This window comes from Pongo pygmaeus, chromosome 15, assembly GCF_028885625.2.
Source record: "Pongo pygmaeus isolate AG05252 chromosome 15, NHGRI_mPonPyg2-v2.0_pri, whole genome shotgun sequence".
Taxonomy (NCBI): domain Eukaryota; kingdom Metazoa; phylum Chordata; class Mammalia; order Primates; family Hominidae; genus Pongo; species Pongo pygmaeus.
In genome coordinates, this window is record NC_072388.2 from 72,058,091 (window position 1) to 72,078,548 (window position 20,458).

A 20,458-nucleotide genomic window follows, 5' to 3' on the forward strand; every position below is an offset into this window, starting at 1 on the left:
TTTTAACAGCATTCTCTTGATTGTGATGCTGCTGATTCGCAAATAGGTACCCTACAGAAATGACAGGTGTTAAATTTAGGATGGCCATCGCTTGTATGCCGGGAGAAGCACACGCTGGGCCCAATTTATTAGGGGCTTTCGTCCTCAGCTCGAGCAGCCTCAGAACCCCGACAACCCACGCCAGCGCTCTGGGCGAATTCCGTTAGGTGTGGAAGGCCAGGTGGAGCTTTGGGTTCTCCACGCAATCGTTGCTCCAGGCTGGAGGCCCCGCCCCCTTCCTCCTGGCTCCTCCCCTCCCCCGTGGGCCGGCCGCCAACGACGCCAGAGCCGGAAATGACGACACCGGTGAGGGTTCTCGGGCGGGGCCTGGGACAGGCAGCTCCGGGGTCCGCGGTTTCACATCGGAAACAAAACAGCGGCTGGTCTGGAAAGAACCTGAGCTACGAGCGGCGGCGGCGGGGAAGCGTATGTGCGTGATGGGGAGTCCCGGGAAGGCAGGAAGGCACCGCGTACACGGGCGGCCGCGGGCAGGGCCCGGCCGTTTGTGGCCGCCCGGGCCGCGGAGCCGGTGTCCTAAGAGATGAGGGGCGGGGCGCGGCCGGTTGGGGCCGGGGAACCCCGTGTGGGAAACCAGGAGGGGCAGCCCGTTTCTTGGGCTTCGGGCGCGGCCGGGTGGAGAGAGATTCCGGGGAGCCTTGGTCCGGAAATGCTGTTTGCTCGAAGACGTCTCAGGGCGCAGGTGCCTTGGGCCGGGATTAGTAGCCGTCTGAACTGGAGTGGAGTAGGAGAAAGAGGAAGCGTCTTGGGCTGGGTCTGCTTGAGCAACTGGTGAAACTCCGCGCCTCACGCCCCGGGTGTGTCCTTGTCCAGGGGCGACGAGCACTCTGGGCGAAGTCCGCACGCCTCTCGTTCGAGGCGGAAGACGAGGTCTGATGCTTTCTCCTTGGTCTGGACTGTCTCGAGGCATGCATGTCCAGTGCCTCTTGTGTTTGCTGCTGCTTTCCTCTCAGATTCTTCTCACCGTTGTGGTCAGCTCTGCTTTAGGCACATTAATCTATAGTGGAGGCTGGGATGGGTGAGAGAATTGAGGTGACTTTTCCGTAATTCAGGTGAGATGTGATTAGAGTTCGATCTGCGGTGGTGGCAGAGGCTTACAAGAAACACTAACGGGACATGGGAACCAATTGAGGATCAGGGAATAAAGTGTGAAGTTGACTAGGAGGTTTTCAGTTTAGAACGTGGCGGAGACATTCTCAGAAATAAGGAAGTTAGGAAGAAAGAACTGGTTTAGAGAGGAGGGCGAGGAAGTGGTTTGGAAGTGTCACTTTTGAAGTGCCACTTTTGAAGTGCCAGCAGGTGAAAATGCCCTGTGAACAGGACTGGAGCTGAAAACAGGAGTCAGTTCCATAGATTTCCAGTTGATGTTGGAGCAGTGGAGAAGTCTAAGCTAAGGAAGGGGAAGAGAAGGCCAAGGCAAACACTTAGGAACACTTGTAACGAGGGGGTGGAAGAAGAGCAAGGAGCCAGCTGAGGAGAATGAGTGTGGTTGGAGAACCACCACAGCGCAGGGTCGCCAGAGCTGAGGAAGGGGAGGGAAGCTTCAGGAAGGAAAAGGTTGGCAGGGATTTTGAGTGTTAGGCCTGGTGTAGCAGAAGGAACAGAAGATTTAGAGCAGCACTAGCCAATAGAAATAAAATGTGAGGCTCGGCGCGGTGGCTCACGCCTGTAATCCCAGCACTTTGGGAGGCCGCGGGGCGGATCCTTGAGCTCAGGAGTTCGAGACCAGCCTGGACAACACGGCGAAACACCGTCTCTACAAAAAATTAGCTGGGCTTGGTGGCGCGCGCCTGTAGTCCCAACTGCTCCCAAGCGAGGCTGAGGCAGGAGAATCACTGGAACCCGGGAGGAGGAGGTTGCAGTGAGCCAAGATTATGCCACTGCACTGCAGCCTGGGCAAAAGAGTGAGATTGTCTCAAAGAAAACAAAACAAAAACAAAATCTTTTTTGTTTTTCTTTTGGAGAAAAGGCATACAAATTTATTAGCAGGCACACTGGGAGAACCACAAGGTGATTATCCCTATTTTAAATTTTCTAACAAACATACTATATTTATTTATTTTATTTATTTATTTTTCTTTTGGAGACGGAGTCTTGCTCTGTCGCCCAGGCTGGAGTGCAGTGGCGCGATCTCGGCTCACTGCAAGCTCCGCCTCCCGGGTTCACGCCATTCTCCTGCCTCAGCCTCCCCAGCAGCTGGGACTACAGGCGTCCGCCACCACGCCCGGCTAATTTTTTTGTATTTTTAGTAGAGACGGGGTTTCACGGTGTTAGCCAGTATGGTCTCGATCTCCTGACCTCGTAATCTGCCCGCCTCGGCCTCCCAGAGTGCTGGGATTACAGGCGTGAGCCACCGTGCCCGGCCGGCTATTTATTTTTTTAGAGATGGGAGCCTCACTGTGTTGCCCAGGCTGGTCTTGAACTCCTGGAGTCAAGTGATCCTCCTGCCTTGGCCTCCCAGAGTGGTGAGATACAGGCACAAGTCACTGTGCCCAGCCATAAACACATTTTTAAAGGTAAAAAGAGGCCGAGCGCAGTGGCTCACCCCTGTAATCCCAGCACTGTGGGAGGCCGCGGCGGGCGGATCATGAGGTCAGGAGATCGAGACCATCCTGGCTAACACGGTGAAACCCCATCTCTACTAAAAAATACAAAAAAAAATTAGTCGGGCGTGATGGCGGGCGCCTGTAGTCCCAGCTACTCCGGAGGCTCAGGCAGAATGGCGTGAACCCGGGAGGCGGAGCTTGCAGCGAGCCGAGATCGCGCCACCGCACTTAAGCCTGGGCGACAGAGCGAGACTCCGTCTCAAAAAAAAAAAAAAAAAAGGTGAAAAAAGGCTGGGTGGCCGGGTGCGGTGGCTCACGCCTGTAATCCCAGCACTTTGGGAGTCCGAGGCGGGTGGATAACCAGGTCAGGAGATGGAGACCATCCTGGCTAACACGGTGAAACCCCGTCTCTACTAAAAATACAAAAAATTAGCCAGACATGGTGGCGGGCGCGTGTAGTCCCAGCTACTCAGGAGGCTGAGGCAGGACAATGGCGTGAACCCGGGAGGCGGAGCTTGCAGTGAGCCGAGATCACGCCACTGCACTCCAGCCTGGGCAACAGAGAGAGGCAGTTTTTTTGTTTTGTTTTGTTTTGTTTTTTAAAAAAAAGGCTGGGCGCAGTGGCTCACACTTGTAATCTGCCAGCACTTTGGGAGACCGAGGCAGGTAGATCACCCGAGGTCAGGGGTTCGAGACCAGCCTCGCCAACATGGTGAGACCCTGTGTTTACTAAAAATGCAAAAAATTAGCCGGGTGTGTTGGCGTGTACCTGTTATCCCAGCTACTCGGGAGGTGAGGCAGGAGAATCGCTTGAACCCAGAAAGTGGAGTTTGCAGTGAGCCGAGATCACGCCACTGCACTCCAGACTGGGCTACAGAGCGAGACTCCATCAGGAAAAAAAAAAAAAAAGGGTAAAAAGAAACAGATGAAACCAATGTGAATAATTTATTTTAACACAATATACCTAACATTTTTATTTCAATATCTAACCAGTATAAAAATTTACTTGTTTTGCCCTCTAGATAGTAAGCTCCTTAAGTAAACAAGAAGTAATACCTGATTAATTAGAATTCCCAACCCTCATCAAGTGTGTGGTTATATAGAAGAAACCCAGGAAGTGTTTGTTGATTGAAAGGTGTTAATACTCCTGCTTGGGTGAGAGTGAGGAAAAAGGTATTAGTGTTGACTTTTCACAGTGCCTTGTACGGTTTCTTGTTTAAGTTGATCAAAGCAAAAGAAAGACTGCAGGCAATGATAAATGTAACAAGTGATTTACAAATTAATTAGATGTAAATAATCATTTTTTATTAAAAATTAGTTGTATTTTGTCCATTTCCACAGAGAATTTTAGACAATGATTTTGAATAATCATATCTCTCTTACAGAGTTATTGAAATTAAATAACTTATTGGGAAAGATTCTTTATAATTATACAAAGGTATATAGGACCATAGTCTCATATCCAGAGTTCTGAAATCCGAAAACTAGAAGGTTTTTCTTTTTTTTCTTTTCTTTTTTTTTTTTTTGAGACGGAGTCTCCCTCTGTCGCCCAGGCTAGAGTGCAGTGGCACAATCTCAGCTCACTGCAACCTCCGCCTCCCAGGTTCAAGCAATTCTTCTGCCTCAGCCTCCCGAGTAGCTGGGACTACAGGCGTGTGCCACCACACTGGGCTAATTTTTGTATTTTTAGTAGAGACGAGGTTTCACCGTATTGGCCATTCTGGTCTCGAACTCCTGACCTCGTGATCCACCTGCCTCAGCCTCCCAAAGTGCTGGGATTACAGGCGTGAGCCACCGCACCTGGCCAAGGTTTTTCATAACTAATTTGACAGCAAAATCTGGCCTAGTTAAAGTCTTTATTTTCTTTTTTTAATGTGATTTAAAACTATTCATTTGTTTCACTATAGCTTAATAATTTGTTTGCTTTTCTGCTTCTAAGACCCTGTAGGGGCATTATATAACTTCTGGCATTTGCATAGTACCTTTACAAAATCCAAAAAAATCTGAATTCTAAACACATTTAGTCCTAAAAGTTACAGATAAGGGATTCTGGACTTGCAATTCTAAGTCTTTGTTCGTTTTTATTGCATTTTCTGAGCCAACATAACCATTATTTAAAAACAAGTTGCTATAGTAACTCTACATTACAGACCTCCCCCAAACTCAGCAGTTCAGAGTATGTATTCTCACTCAGAGCTCTGCTTCGTTGTAGGTAGGTCTGTGGATCAGTGGGGGCAGTTCTTATTTGTATGCCTTATTCTGGGGCCCAGGCTGAAGGGGCAATGGCTATCCATGATAAGCTTTTCTCAAGGCACCAGCAGAAGTACAAGAAGTCAAGGCCAACTGCACAAGCATAGTTCACATGTCTGCTTATGCCACATCTGCTAAGATTGCATTGACCAAAGCAAGTCATATGATCATGCCCAAAGACTTAGGAGTTGGTAGTAGACTGCAACCACCATGCAGCCAAGCAAACTACAGAGCCAAGCCTATAACATCGCTGGAGAGAGGTGTATTCCTCCCTTGGCCAGGCTGGGGGAGGGAGTGAATATTGGCTGAATAATAATCTAATCTACCACAGATGGTTAACAGAGGTGGAGTGGGATGGAAGGAGAAAAAAAAAAATCACCAAATGGGATGTATCACTACCCTTGCTCTTTTTAGCGTCTACTGCTTTCACAAAGCCTTTTATAGGGCTGGAGAAATGATTTGCTCCTAGTCTCTTAAAAACCAGAGGAGTCTTTTGAGGATGTATTCCTAAAGTTTTTAAATTAGTTTTAAAAAGTTTTTTATTAATTTCAATTATAGGCTGAGCACAGTGGCTCACTCCTGTAATCCCAGCTAAGGTGGTGGATCACCTGAGGTCAGGAGTTTGAGATCAGCCTGGCCAACATGCTGAAACCCCCATCTCTACTAAAAATACAAAAAATTAGCTCGGCATGGTGGTGGGCATCTGTAATCCTAGCTACTCAGGAGGCTGAGGCAAGAGAATTGCTTGAACCCAGGAGGTGGAGGTTGCAGTGAGCCATGATCGTGGCATTGCATTCCAGCCTGGGCGACAGGAACCAAACTACATCTCAATAATAATAATAATTTCAATTATAGGTTGGAATTTAGAGTTTGGTTACATTTACTATTGGATGTGAACCTTTAAAAACTCAAGTAGGGGCTTTTCCAGCCCATTCATAACATCAGAAGTTGGGCCATCTGTCCAGGGAGAAGCTTTCAAAGTAACACTAAGGCTGATTAAATACTTTTGTAAAATAAAGAATAAATCACAAGCTCATTGGCACTTGAAAACTTAGCATTGCAATGCAGATGCAGCAGAAAATACTTGTAGCAGTTTTCTCAGTGAAAGAGAAACTAGTCAAGTAGCTTAGAGACATTAAAACAAGCCACAAGCCCTTTGTGCTAGAAATCATGGTTAAAAGTCCCCTGAAGATGTTTTTCCACAGTACAAATTTTGTTTATATTTATGTCTGAGAGTGAAAAAAGAAAATGGTATCAATAAGTAACCATGTTCTGTAGGACTTTGAGGTTTTGTTGTTACATTGGGATGTAGTGAGAGAAAAAAACGTATTAATAATTTTCTGTTGGTACTTTCTTGAGTTACATTTTTAATAAACTTATTTTGAGATTCTAAACATTGCTCCTGTGATAATTTCTGAAGTGCTGATGGGTAGAAGGTTTTCTGGTTAGACTTCTGTTCAGCACATATGAGCTTTGAGATTATTTGTAGTTCTCCTGGGGCTTTTTAAATCTCTTTGTATATAATAGATAAATTCTAGTTTCCCATCAGAGAAGGATTTCTTTTTCCTTTTGTCTGATTGAGCAAGTGTCTTGAGATTAAGAAAATGGATGTCAGTGAATTCAAGTGTTGTGCTCTGTCAGTTTGCAGCAGGTGACCAGAGAGCAAAAACACCAAAGTAGATTCTGTCCCTACTCCCACCTACTCCTCAATTCAGGTCCCATGAAAGATCCTCAGATCCAAGTAACTGTTTGTTGTTGTTTTTGTTGTTCACAGGGCTAAGAAAGTTCACGGCTAAAAATGTTAAAAAGTCTCCTAGTGTCTTTTACCATGCCGCCTGAACAGTGGGCTCATTGACCGCCATGCAGTCCTCAATTGTTTTCAGCTGTTACTGGACCAAAATCAAATCTAGCTTTGCCTGCCCCTTTCTTTGTACCAGTAGCGCTTGTTTGTTCACCAGGCCTGACTGAAGACCTAGCCCTGTTGCCTGCCTCTGCTTCCTACCGAGCCCCCTGTAAAGAGCAGCTCTCCCAGGGAGGCTCACCTTGTAGCATTGTGATCTTCGGAAGCATCAAGGGAGGCACAAGATTTCTCTGGGTGAACTGGAAAAGACTTGGTATGGGTATCAGAAGACTTGGGTTCTGGAACTGGCATTGTTTACACTCGCTCCGTAACTCTGTGCAGGCAAAATCTTTCACCTTTTCTGAGTTTTTTTTTTTACATGTCAGTACAGATTCCTTTCCTCATGAGGTTTCTTTAAGACTCAAATGGAAGAATAAATGTGAAAAGAACTTTGAAGATAGTATTGGAAAATGCTAAAGTGACTGCTGTATTATTGATGATTTTTACGGGATTTGTCTGAGAAAGCTCCAGTATGACCAGATTGTACCAGCTTGTATGGTTTCTTGTAATAACTGAACAGATCCTATTAGCATAGGGTAAAAATGGAAACTACTTGTTTTAAAATGACCAGTGGCTGCAGTGGCTCAGGCCTGTAATCCTGACTAGTTGGGAGACTGAGGTGGTAGGGTTGCTTGAGGCCAGGCAAGACCAGCCTGGGTGATACAGCAAGACCCTTTCTCTAAATGAAAAACTAGCCAGCCGTGTAATCCCACCTGCTTGGGAGGCTGAGGTGGGAGGATCGACTGAGGCCAGGAGTTCAAGGCTGCAGTGAGCTATGATTGCCACTGTACTTCCAGCCTGGGTGACAGAGTGAGACCTTGTCTCTTAAAAAAAAAAAAAAAAAAAAAGATTTGCATTATAGCTTATCCTTTTTTTTTTTTTTTTTTTTTGAGATGGAGTCTCACTCTGTCACCCAGGCAGGAATGCAGTGGCGTAATCTCGGCTCACTGCAACCTCTGCCTCCTGGGTTCAAGTGATTCTCCTGCCTCAGCCTCCGGAGTAGCTGGGACTACAGGTGTGCGTCACCATGCCCGGCTAATTTTTGTATTTTTTAGTAGAGATCGGGTTTCATCATATTGGCCAGGCTGGTCTGGAACTCCTGACCTTGTGATCTGCCCACGTTGGCATCTCAAAGTGCTGGGATTACAGGCGTGAGCCACTGTGCCCGGCCAGCTTATACTTTTTTAAAAAAAACATAAATACTAGGATATTGAGATTATTGAAAATGCTTTTAGTGCTTCAGTTGTGAATTTATACTTAGAGCAGTTTTTGAAGTTTAAGATCTCATTTACTTGTAAGTAATAGATTTACTAGTAATCAAAATCGCTTCAAAATACCATAATCCTCATTGCTGTAAACTCCTATGGGGCAGGTATGGAGTTTTATAAAGAGGCAATATAGTGTACTCTGTGAATTCCAACTCCTTGCTTGCCAGATGTGACCTTAAGCAAGTTAACTTCTGTGTGCCACATTGTTTTCATCTGTAAAAGGATAAAGTGAATATAATAAATTAGTTTGTTAAGCCTTAGTTTAATAATGTCTGTCTCTAAGTTTTCCATATAAGTTGACAGTGTCTTTCTTGTTTGGTGAATAATCATTCTTATTGTTTAATAGTATCTCTACTAAATGTATTGTATAAGATTATACTAATCTTGTTTAGTACATGGTAATCACTTCTGCTCATATTTAACCTATAAACGTAATATAGTTTATTTATATACCATTTATTTTATTTTATTTTATTTTTTGAGATGGAGTCTTGCTCTGTCACCCAGGCTGCGGTGCAGTGGCGCAATCTTGGTTCACTGCAACCTCCACCTCCCAGGTTCAAGCGATTCTCCTGCCTCAGCCTCCTTAGTAGCTGGGATTACAGGCACAAGCCATCATGCCCAGCTAGTTTTTGTATATTTAGTACAGACAGGGTTTCACCATGTTGGCCAGGCTGGTCCCGAACTCCTGGCCTCAAATGATCTGTCTGCCTCGGCCTCACATAGTGCTGGGATTACAGGCATGAGCCACCACGTCCGGCCTACTTACCTTTTATTTTTGCTTGCATTACCCTTTCTTTGCCTTGTTTCATTTGGCTAAGACTGTCTTGTTTACTTGTTTGTTTCTGAGGGATTATATGAGAGTTCTATGGGTTTTTCCATAATGGAGTGTTACTTCTATTATTTTATTATTTGTTTTTTTGAGACAGGGTCTCACTCTGTCACTCAGGCTGGAGTGTAGTGATGCAGTCACTGCTCACTGCAGCCTCGACTTTCTTGGCTCCAGTTTCTTGGCTCCAGTGATCTTTCCACCTCAGCCTCCTGAGTAGCTGGAACCACAGGCACCCACCACCCACACCCAACCAATTTTTTTTTGTATTTTTAGTAGAAACAGGGTTTCACCATGTTGGCCAGGCTAGTCACGAACTCCTGGCCTCAAGTAATACGCCCATCTCAGCCTCCCACAGTGCTGGGATTACAGGCATGAGCCACCGAGCCCGGCCTCATGCAATTTATTGACTACTTCACTGAAAGTGAACTTGTATGGATACTCAAAAAGTACAGTTTGTACTGAATACATATTGTTTTTGCGTCATACTAAAGCTGAACAGTTCTAAACTGAACTGTCATCAGGGACCGTATGTATTGTGAAATCTTAATTTTGTCCATATTAGAAGACAGGAACAGGGCTGGTCGTGGTGGCTCACACCTGTAATCCTAGCACTTTGAGAGGCTGAGGTGGGTGGATCACTTGTGATCAGGAGTTTGAGACCAGCCTGGCCAACATGGTGAAACCCAGTCTCTACTAAAAATACAAAAATTAGCTGGACATGGTGGTGCACACCTGTAATCCCAGCTATTCGGGGGGCTGAGACACGAGAATTGCTTAAACGCAGGAGGTAGAGGTTCCAGTGAGCGAGATCGTGCCACTACATTGCAGCCTGGGTGACAGAGCAAGACTGTGTCTCAAAATAAAGACAGGAACAAAGGTATCAATAACTCTAAGTATAGGTTAAATTCCCACAAAAATCTAGTTTTAAAAAATCTTTTTTTTTTTAAACAGTCTCACTCTGTTGCCCAGGCTGAGTGCAGTGACGAGATCTTGGCTCACTGCAGCCTCTAATTCCTGGACTCAAGCAGTCCCCCCACCTCAGCCTCCTGAGCAGTTGGGACTACAGATGCTTGAACCCAGCTAATTCATTTTTTGTAGAGATAGTGTCTTGCTATGTTGCCCAGGCTGGAGACTGATCTGCAACTCCTGGCCTTAAGCTCTTTATTTTTTAAGCAAATTTGCACGATGTTTTCAATTAATATGAATTTGCATTTCGCTGATCTCATGCCAGCTGACAATGGGCTGAAAGTGAGGGGAGGAGAAAGATGGACGTGGTATATAAAAGCATTTATGATAAAGTGGAACGTCACCTTGGTTAAAAATGTGTAATGATTTGAATGATACAAATATAAATAGTTAAGGGTTATTTTGAACTTGATACCTTTGCTAGAGGAAAAATTACTTTATGCATTTTTGATGAAAAATCATTAGAAGAAAAAAATGGAATATTTAGAGGAAAGAGTATCCTGATGTTAAAAGTGAAAATGAAATAGGACATTGAGAAAATTTTTTTATGTAAATGTGTATATGGTAATGTATTAATTAGCGTTAGGTATGTACACGGATTTTTGCCTTCTATATTTCTGAAAACCTTTTGTGAAAAGGAAAAGTTGAAATCATAAAGAATTGGCTGATGGAAATTAAGGTAGACAGGCAAATGGGAATGTGGCCCCCCCCCCAGAGGGTGAACTCTGAGAGACACAGTCGTCCCTGTAAATAAGGCTGCACCAAGATCAAAGGAGAGGCCTGAGGCTGGGAGTCAGGAGTCAGCCATTCTTTTTTTTTTTTTTTTTTTTTTTGATACGGAGTCTCGCCTCGCTCTGTAGCCCAGGCTGGAGTGCGGTAGCACCATCTCAGCTCACTGCAACCTCCACCTCCTGGGTTCAAGCGATTCTCCTGCCTCAGCCTCCTGAGTAGCTGGGATTACAGGTGTGCGCCACCACACCTGGCTAATTTTTGTATTTTTAGTAGAGACGGGGTTTCACCATGTTGGTCAGGCTGGTTTCGGACTCCTGACCTCGTGATCCGCCCGCCTTGGCCTCCCAAAGTGCTGGGATTACAGGCATGAGCCACCGCTCCCGGCTGAGTCTGCGATTTCTTGCCAGCTCTACCCAGTTGTGTCATCTTAAGCAAGTCACTGAACTTCTGGATTCCCTTCTCCTTTTGTAAAATAAGCATGTTATCTGTTCATCCTGCCTTGGGCATTGTGATAAGGATAAGATGAGATTATAGAATTCTGCAAAATTTAAAGTGCTAGACAAATGATTTTATGAAAATATAACGATTAGGTTGAATTTGGTCAGCATAGAAAAAGGAATGTTGAGGACAACATTCCTTAAGATTAACTCAGCTCCCTTTGCTGGAAATCAGAAGTCATTAAGTATCTTTGTGGTTGAAAATGTTTGGTGTCTCAGGCGGTTCTACTTATTGCTAAAGAGGTCTACCTTGAGCTTATAGTAAATTTGTCAGTTAGTTGAAGGTCGTGACAAATTAATACATTCCTGGCTTACAAATTGATCTTATAAGTATTTGATTGGTTTAAATGAATTTACTAGGATTTAACTAACAATGGATGACCTGGTGAAATCCTATTTCAGACCTAATCTGGGAGCCTGCAAGTGACAACAGCCTTTGAGGTCCTTAGACAGCTTGTTCTGGAGGAGAACACATGAAAGAGAGGTTTGTTTCTGCTTAATGTAATCTATGAAAGTGTTTTTTATAACAGTATAATTGTAGTGCACAAAGTTCTGTTTTTCTTTCCCTTTTCAGAACCTCAAGAGGCTTTGTTTTCTGTGAAACAGTATTTCTATACAGTTGCTCCAATGACAGAGTTACCTGCACCGTTGTCCTACTTCCAGAATGCACAGATGTCTGAGGACAACCACCTGAGCAATACTGTACGTAGCCAGGTACAGTGTCAGTCTCTGAAACTGCCTTTGCCAGACTGGATTCACTTATCATCTCCCCTCATCTCTAAGAAATGCTGAGGGGGCTGAGCAGGCTTTCTCTACTTTACCAAATTTATAATATATTTGTTGAACTTCAGCTGATTGCTGGGGGACTCAGGGCTGTTTAACACATAGGTGTTGATACAGTTCCTACCTAACTCACATATCACCACCTCAGTTGAAGCCTTCTCCAGCTTCCCAAGGTGTGCAGCACCTCATAGTTCATGTTGTTTATTATTTTACCTATCTTGCTCTTATTCTTCTACGGCTGAGTCCATTTTATTTATCAGTAAATATTCATTATAATTGTACAATGCAAGGATAAGTGTAGAAGTTCTAACAGTTCGAAGGAGGGATTCAGGAAAAGAATCTGTGCTGTCGGACAAAGAGACTCCTCACCAGCTACATACACAGACATGAAATTTGACTGCAACTCTACTAGCTAATCATCATAAGTGAGAGCAGAGGCCAGGCGCGGTGGCTGATGCCTGTAATCCCAGCACTTTGGGAGGCTGAGGCAGGCAGATCACCTGAGGTTAGGAGTTCAATACCAGCTTGGCCAACATGGAGAAACCCTGTCTCTACTAACGATAGAAAAATTAGCTGGGCTTGGTGGCAGGTGCCTGTAATCCCAGCTACTTGGGAGGCTGAGCCAAGAGAATCACTGGAACCCAGGAGGTGGAGGTTACAGTGAGCTGACATTGCGCCATTGCACTCGAGCCTGGGCGACGAACGAAACTCCTTCTCAAAAATAAATAATAAATAAATAGAGAAAGAAAAAGAAAGAAAAGAAAAGAGAGAGAGAGCATGGATGTCCTGTGAGACAGTTGGAGTATCTATGGGATTTTTAGAGGTGGAACCAGAATAGAGGAAAACATAAGGCCAACTATAAGCTATCCAGTTGCACTAGGTGTGGGGTCAGATTTTCCTCTGTTAGGACCAGAGAGCAGAGTTAGGAATAGTGGTGGAAGTTACCAGGCAATAAGGTCTGGATCAATAAAAAGAACTTTCTCATAGCCTGGCATGGTGGTGCATGCCTGTAGTCCCAGCTACTCAGGAACTCAGGAGGCTGAGGTACGAGGATTGCTTGTCTAAGAGTTTGAGTCCAGCATGGGCAACATAGAGAGGTTCTGTATTATTATTATTTTTTTTTAATTTTCCCAGAGTTATGGTACATCTGGGCTGCCTTGTAGGCTTGTGTGTACTTTTCACTACAAACAGTCACAAAAGTCTGGAAGGCCACTCTAGCAAGATCTGTAGAGGATTAGTCTGTGAATTCAGCAGTTGAACTAGAGCACTGAATGGCCTGGAACTTCCTTTTACACTCTGAAGATTTAGGATTCTTCACTCATCAGTAAAATTAGGTAATTTACTAGATAATTTGAAAATTCTTTCCCAGCTGGAAAGTTTTGATGTGCCTAGAAGGTAGGATGGCCAGTTGTCCCAGTTTGTCTAAAACTAGAGGTTCTAGAACACAGGACTTTCAGTTTTAAAATTGGGACAGTCCTGAGCAATAGGATCAAGTCAGTTACCTACCAGAGTATAATCAAATTGAAATAATTTTGGATCTGACTAACCAAGTCTTATTCAATTAGTTGACTTTCTTGTTTAACTTCGAGTACTATTACAGTTCTATATTGTTACAGTTCAAATAGAAGATAACATCTAAAGCACTTCTCATTCCAAAGGTTAAATCTTGCCTTTGGCTTCATTTCTTCAACTCTAAGCAAATACTGTGACGAGCTGCTATAGCCTGGAAAATAGTTTTCCTTTTGTGGGCTGCTGTGCATAATCTCATTCATAGTAAAGGGATTTGAAGTTTGATGACAGAATAGTCAGAGAGCTGAAGTTGTGTTTGTTTTTTTAGCCCAAATATTTATTTCTCAAGTTTTTGTTGTGAAATGTTTCAAGCACATACAGAAAGTATGGCACATAAGGTAATAGGCACCCATGTACCTATCACCCAACTTTATTAAACCTTAACTTCTTATTTGCTGTTTTTTTGATAAGCTTTTTTTGCTTCTATTGCTTATTGATCCTACACTAAATAAACCCTAACTATACAAAACAAGATTTTGCATTTAATTTGAAAAGAGACTAGTTATATGACAAAAAATTGCAGATAAAATTGAAGTGCCCCTCCCCCATTCCTTTTCCTCTTTTCTCAGGATAGTTACTGTCCTGAATTGAATATTTATCATGTTTAATAAAATTGAGTATTAGGCTTACTATAATATTTATGTACATAAATCATATCACATTATGTAATACACTTGGCATGTTTTAAAACTTTAGGCTAGGTGTGGTGGCTCACTCCTGTAATCCCAGCACTTTGGGAGGCCAAGGCTGGTGGATCACAAGGTCAGGAGTTCAAGACCAGCCTGGCCAACATGGTGAAACCCTGTCTCTACTAAAAAAAAAATACAAAATTTAGCCAGGCGTGATGGCAGGCGCCTGTAATCCCAGCTACTCCAGAAACTGAGGCAGAGAATTGCTTGAACTCTGGAGGTAGAGGTTGCAGTGAGCCAAGATTGTACCACTGCACTCCAGCCTGGGCAGCAGAGTGAGACTCTGTCTCAAAAAAAAAAACAAAAAAAAAATGCCAGGTGCGGTGGCTCACACCTGTAATCCCAGCACTTTGGGAGGCGGAGGAGGGTGGATCACGAGGTCAAGAGACTGAGACCATCCTGGTCAACATGGTGAAACCCCGTCTCTACTAAAAAAATACAAAAATTAGCTGGGCATGGTGACGCGCACTCATAGTCCCAGCTACTCGGGAGGCTGAGGCAGGAGAATGGCGTGAACCTGGGAGGCGGAGCTTGCAGTGAGCCGAGATTGCACCACTGCACTCCAGCCTGGGCGACAGAGCGAGACTCCATCGAAATTAAAAAAAATTTTTATGGTTTATGTCTGAAAGTTGAAGAGAATTTCCACATGTATGTTAGTATATGTTGCAAAAGAGACTATGTAGAATTTTGGGCATTCATGTATATGTAGATGCATGTAGCTCTAGCATTCGTTTTCTCTTGTGAATATATAAAAATAATTCTGTTTACAAACATTTGGTAGGTTCCAGTTTTTCACAATAACTGACAGCGCTGCAGTGACATACTAATTCATTAGTCTGTGTGCACTTGTGTGAGTTTCTCAAAGATAGTTGCTGTGATTGAATATATGGATCTTAGAACTATTTTAGAGATTGCTAGGATTCTTCCAAAGTGGTTATGTATCAAGAGTATATTGCAGGCCAGGCATGGTGGTTCACGGCTGTATTACATCTATCTTGGAAAAATAAGAGAAGAAAAGCATGGGTGATCTTGGTGATTTCCCCCTTTCATTTTCTAAATGTTGTATAATACAGTTATTTAATAATTTAAAAAGCTATTTTGAAAAAGTAATCTCACTCTGTCACCCAAGCTGGAGTGCAGTGGTGCAATCTCAACTCACTGCAACCTCGACCTCCTTGAGACCAGGATGGTCTCAAGTGATCCTGCCACCTCAGCCTCCCAAGTAGCTGGGACCACAGGCTCATGCCACCACACCCAGCTAATTTTTTGTATTTTTAGCAGAAACGAGGTTTCACCATGTTGCGCAGTCTGGTCCTGAACTCCTGAGCTCAAGTGATCCACATGTCTTGGCCTCCCAAAGTGCTAGGATTACAGGTGTGAGCTACTGCGCCCAACCTTATATATATCTAGATATCTAGATAGATAGATATATCTATCTAGATATCTAGATATATATACATATATTTTTGAGACGGAATCTCGCTCTGTTGCCCAGGCTGGAGTGCAGTGGCACGATCTCGGCTCACTGCAAGGTCCGCCTCCCGGGTTCACACCATTCTCCTGCCTCAGCCTCCCAAGTAGCTGGGACTACAGGCGCCCGCCACCACGCCTGGCTAATTTTTTGTATTTTTAGTAGAGACGGGGTTTCACCGTGTTAGTCAGGATGGTCTCGATCTCCTGACCTCGTGATCCGCCTGTCTCGGCCTGCCAAATATTTTTTATATTTTTTAATGTGAGGAAAGCTCACAAAAGAATAGTATGCTACCTGAGGAATATCTGTGGAAAGGGATCAAGCATTCGAGGTTTTCTGTGATGACTGACTAAAGTCATGGAGTTAGAACAGCTGATACAAAAGAAACCAAAAAAGGCCGGGCATGGTGGCTCACACATGTAATCCCAGCACTTTGGGAGGCTGAGGCAGGCGGATCACTTGAGGTCAGGAGTTTGAGACCAGCCTGGCCAACATGGTGAAACCCCATTTCTACAAAAAAAAAAAAAAAAAAATGGGTGTGGTGGCATGCACCTGTAGTCCCAGCTACTCAGGAGACTGAAGCATGAGAATTGCTTGAACCCAGGACTCAGAGGTTACAGTGAGCTGAGATTGTGCCACTGCACTCCAGTGTGACAGAGTGAGACTGTCTCAAAAAAAAGAGAAGAAAAAACACAAAAACTGGTTAGCATGAGATCTTTGAGAGCATTCTTATGTTCTTATTGGTAATTGGAGTTTATATTATGCCCCTTTCATCAATAAAAGCTTCAGTTATGTTTCTTAGTCTCCATTTGAAAAAAGAAATGTTCGCTGGGCATGGTGGCTCACACCTGTAATCCCAGCACTTTGGGAGGCCAAGGTGGGCGGATTACTTGAGGCCAGGAGTTCCAGACCAGCCTGGCCATCATGGTGAAACCCCATCTCTATTAAAAATACAAAAATTAGCCAGGTGTGGTGGTACCCCCTTGTAATCCCAGCTACTTGGGAGGCTGAGGCAGGAGGATTGGTTTCAAGGTTCACCTGGGAGGTCAAAGCTGCATTTAGCCGAGATCACACCATTGTACTCCAGCCTAGGTGACAAAGTGAGACCCTGTCTCAAATAAATACATAAAAATAAACAAAAAGCAAACCTATAAGCTATTTAAAGGACCTTGAGGAGAAAAAAAATAAATGGGTGATCTAAATTTAAATAGAATCTGCAGCTCCAGTTAGCCTTTGACAGTGTTTTTGTATCATTATAGTTATGAATTTGTTTTCTCAGTTGTGTTAAAGTGGAGTAAGGCAAAAAAGAACTTAAAGTCTCAACGACCTCCAGAGAAACATGCTAGCTTTTGCATGAGTAAAATCTCTTAGGCACAAATCTTAATAATATGTTAAGAAACTTTAGGCTTAAGCCTAACATAACAGCCCCATAAGTGTTCAGTATTATCTCTAACCAGTTATGTCAACTGTTTGTGGAAATGACAGCCTTTCTTGGCGTTAGAGGAATGGCTAAACCCCTGACTCCAGGGAATCACAAAGCTTGGTCAGATGCTGAATGGAATTATGTGTGTGGTTGGAAACATGTTCCCTATGATTAATAAATGTTTTCAAGTTTTCCACTTAACTTGCCAGTTCTTTGGTTAAGCCACTCTTCTAGTCCTGTCCTACAGAGCAGGCTTAGAGCCCCGCATTTCTCATTGTAGAAATTCAAACAATATCCATTAAGTCTTTTTTTTTTTTTTTGCGCATTAAGTCTTAAAGGATTAATACATTTTCTTTCCTTTTTTTTTTTTTTTTTTTTTTTTGAAACGGAGCCTCCCTCTGTCGCCCAGGCTGGAGTTCGGTTGTGCTATCTCGGCTCACTGCAGCCTCTGCCTCCCAGGTTCAAGCGATTCTCCTGCCTTAGTCTCTCAAGTAGTTGGGATTAACAGGGTTGTGCCACCACACCTGGCTAATTTTAGTATGTTAGGTAGAGATGGGGTTTCACCATGTTGGTCAGGCTGGTCTCAAACTCCTGACCTCAAGTGATCTGCCCACCTAGGCCTCTCAAAGTGTTGGGATTACAGGCATGAACCACCGCACCCGCCAATACATTTTCTTACAAATATTAATTATTGAAAAAATGTATTTTAAGTAAATATTCAGACTATAAATATATCAGCATAATTGAATACATTATAACCACGTAGACATGTTAACTGCTTACATGTGTGCATGAAATATTAAGGGAAAATGGTAGAATATTTGTAAACACTTATAACTATGTAAACATGGGTGTATATATTGAAAAACATTAGGATTTGGGGTGTTGTAAAAATAAGTTTCTGTTTTCTTTATAAAATTGCCTAAGTTCATATTCAACTACAAACAATTATAAACTTCATTGTAGAGCTAGATGTGGCTCATGTCTGTATTCCTAGTACTTTGGGAGGCTGAGGCAGGAGGATCTCTTGAGGCCAGGAGTTTGAGACTAGCCTGGGTAACATAGCGCGATCTTGTCTCTACAAAAAAAAAAATGTGAAAATTAGTGGGGTGTGGTAGTGTGCTTCTGTGGTCCCAGCTACTTGGGAAGCTGAGGCAGGAGGATTGCTTGAGACTAGGAGGTTGAGGCTGCAGTGAGCTGTAATCATGCCACTGCACTTCAACCTGGGCAACAAAGTGAGACCCCGCCTCAAAAAAAGAAAAAAATGTGTGGCAAAAACTGCCATGAACAAAGTCCAAAACAAACTAGGACAAAGGCTTGAAATATATGACAGATATATCCCAATATACATAGAATTCTTATGAAATTAAAAGGAACATGAACAACTAACTCAGTAGCAAAGGTTACAAGCAATATTTATGGAGTAAGAAATAGAAATGGCAATAAATATATGAAAAGCCTAGTTGATCAGCCTTACTAATAGAGATAAAAATTAAAACTTCACTTCTTACCTATCAGTGAGTTAAAATTGATACACTGCTGCTGAGGTTGTAGGGAAATAGGCTTTCTTGTATGCTGTGTTCTTTGGAGTTAAGTTAATATTTATTTGGAGGCAAGCTCTTAATTGAATCTACAGATACACATGCCTTTTGGAACTAATTTAGGAATTTAACCTAATCTAATCTCACCTAGCATTTCACTTCTGGAAGTTTATCCTATAAAAATATTACCAGAGAAGTGCCAAGAATTTTTATTGAAGTTTTATTTATAACAGTGAGAATGTGGCAGTAATCTCAGTCTTTATCATTAATTGCTTATGGTTTACCCAGTTAGTAGTGCAAAGGTACTGGTTAACAGGGTCTCTTGACTAAACAGTTGGACTTTGAATCTCCATTCTAGAACTTCTTAGCACTATGATCTTTGGCAAATTAACTGGCCTCGCTAAACTTCAGTTTCTTTATCTGTTAAATGAAGTTTATAGCAATTAACTTAGAGTTTTTTTTTAATTAAATGAGATAACCTGAATGATTAGTACACTACCTAGCACATACTTGTTCAATAAATATTAACATTTCTTATCAAAATTGCCATATTTAAGAATGAGGTATATTTATATGTCTAGCATAGAATCAAATATATATTATCATTATTATTTTTTTTTGAGACAGGGTCTCCTTCTGTCACCCAGGCTGGAGTATAGTGGTGTGATCATAGCTCACTGCAGCCTCGAAGTCCTGGGCTCAAGTGATTCTCCCATCTCAGCCTTGTGAATAGCTGGGAGTACAGGTGTGTGCCACCATGCCTGGCTAATTTTTTTTGCTGTTAGTTTCACTTTTTTTGTAGAGCTGGGGTCTCGCTATGTTGCCCAGGCTGGTGTTGAACTCCTGGGCTCAAGCGATTCTCCCGTCTCGGCCTCCTGAAGCATACAGATTTTTTAGGGCAGTGAATCTATTCTGTATGATACTGTAATCATGGAAACCTGTCATTGTCTGTTTATACAAACCCATAGACTGTATAACACTAAAAGTGAACCCTAAAGTAAACTGTGGACTGTCAATGTAGGTTCATCTGTTGTAACAGTTTACCACAGTGGTGCGGGATGTTGATAGAGAGAGGCTGTTGGAGGGGGTATGTGGGAACTCTCTGTACTTTCTGCTCAATTTTGCTGTGGATCTAAGTCTGCATTTAAAAATATTTTATGGCTTGGTGGCTCATACTTGTAATCCTAGCACTTTGGAAGACTGAGGCAGGTGGATCACTTGAGCTCAGGAATTTGAGACCAGCCTGGGCAACATGGTGAAACCCCATCTCTATGGAAAAAAAAAAAAAAGTAAATAATACTAATAGTAATTAACTGGGTGTGGTGGCATGTGCCTATAGTCCCAGGTACTTGGGAGGCTGAGGTGGGAGGATGACTTGAGCCTGTGAAGTGGAGGTTGCAGTGAACAGTGATCGTGCCACTGCACTCCAGCCTGGGCAACACAGCCAGACTTGGTCTCAAAAAATAATAATAATAAAATTAATAATAAAAATAAGAATATTTAGAAAGAAATGAGCTATCAAGCCACAAATGCAAAAGGCTTCAAGTTCCTGTCTTTTAGAAATACATACTAAAATATTTATGAAGGAAATGATATATCTAAGATTTGTCTCAAAATAATACTGGAGTGGCAAAGTGAGCGGGGGAGTAGATGAAACAAGATTAGCATGAGTTCATAATTATTGAAGTTGAATAAATTGCACATGGGCTTCATTGTACATTTCTGACAGTATTTGTTTGAATTTTTTCCATAATAAAAAGTTTTGTTTTGTTTTGTTTTTGAGATGGAGTCTCGCTCTGTCGCCCAGGCTGGAGTGCAGTGGCATGATCTCGGCTCACTGCAAGCTCCGCCTCACAGGTTCATGCCATTCTCCTGCCTCAGCCTTCTGAGTAGCTGCAACTACAGGCGCCCGCCACCACGCCCAGCTAATTTTT

General features: G+C 43.0%; 1 protein-coding gene across 9 annotated transcripts in view; it reads left to right on the plus strand.

Annotated features, from left to right (window-relative positions):
• Nucleotides 1-317: 317 nt before the first annotated feature.
• Nucleotides 318-20,458, plus strand: part of PSEN1 (presenilin 1) — a 79,561-nt gene continuing 59,420 nt past the window's right edge. The window contains exons 1-3 of one of the 9 annotated variants that reach the window (XM_054448322.2): nucleotides 318-465; nucleotides 11,451-11,532; nucleotides 11,623-11,762. In XM_054448322.2, the coding sequence (XP_054304297.1) occupies nucleotides 11,676-11,762 (87 nt within the window). In that variant the 5' untranslated portion in view covers nucleotides 318-465; nucleotides 11,451-11,532; nucleotides 11,623-11,675. Of the gene's footprint in view, nucleotides 470-530; nucleotides 928-2,020; nucleotides 2,068-11,450; nucleotides 11,533-11,622; nucleotides 11,763-20,458 lie in introns of those variants that run through there. The other 8 variants (XM_054448327.2, XM_054448328.2, XM_054448324.2 and 5 more) reach the window with 8 other exon arrangements.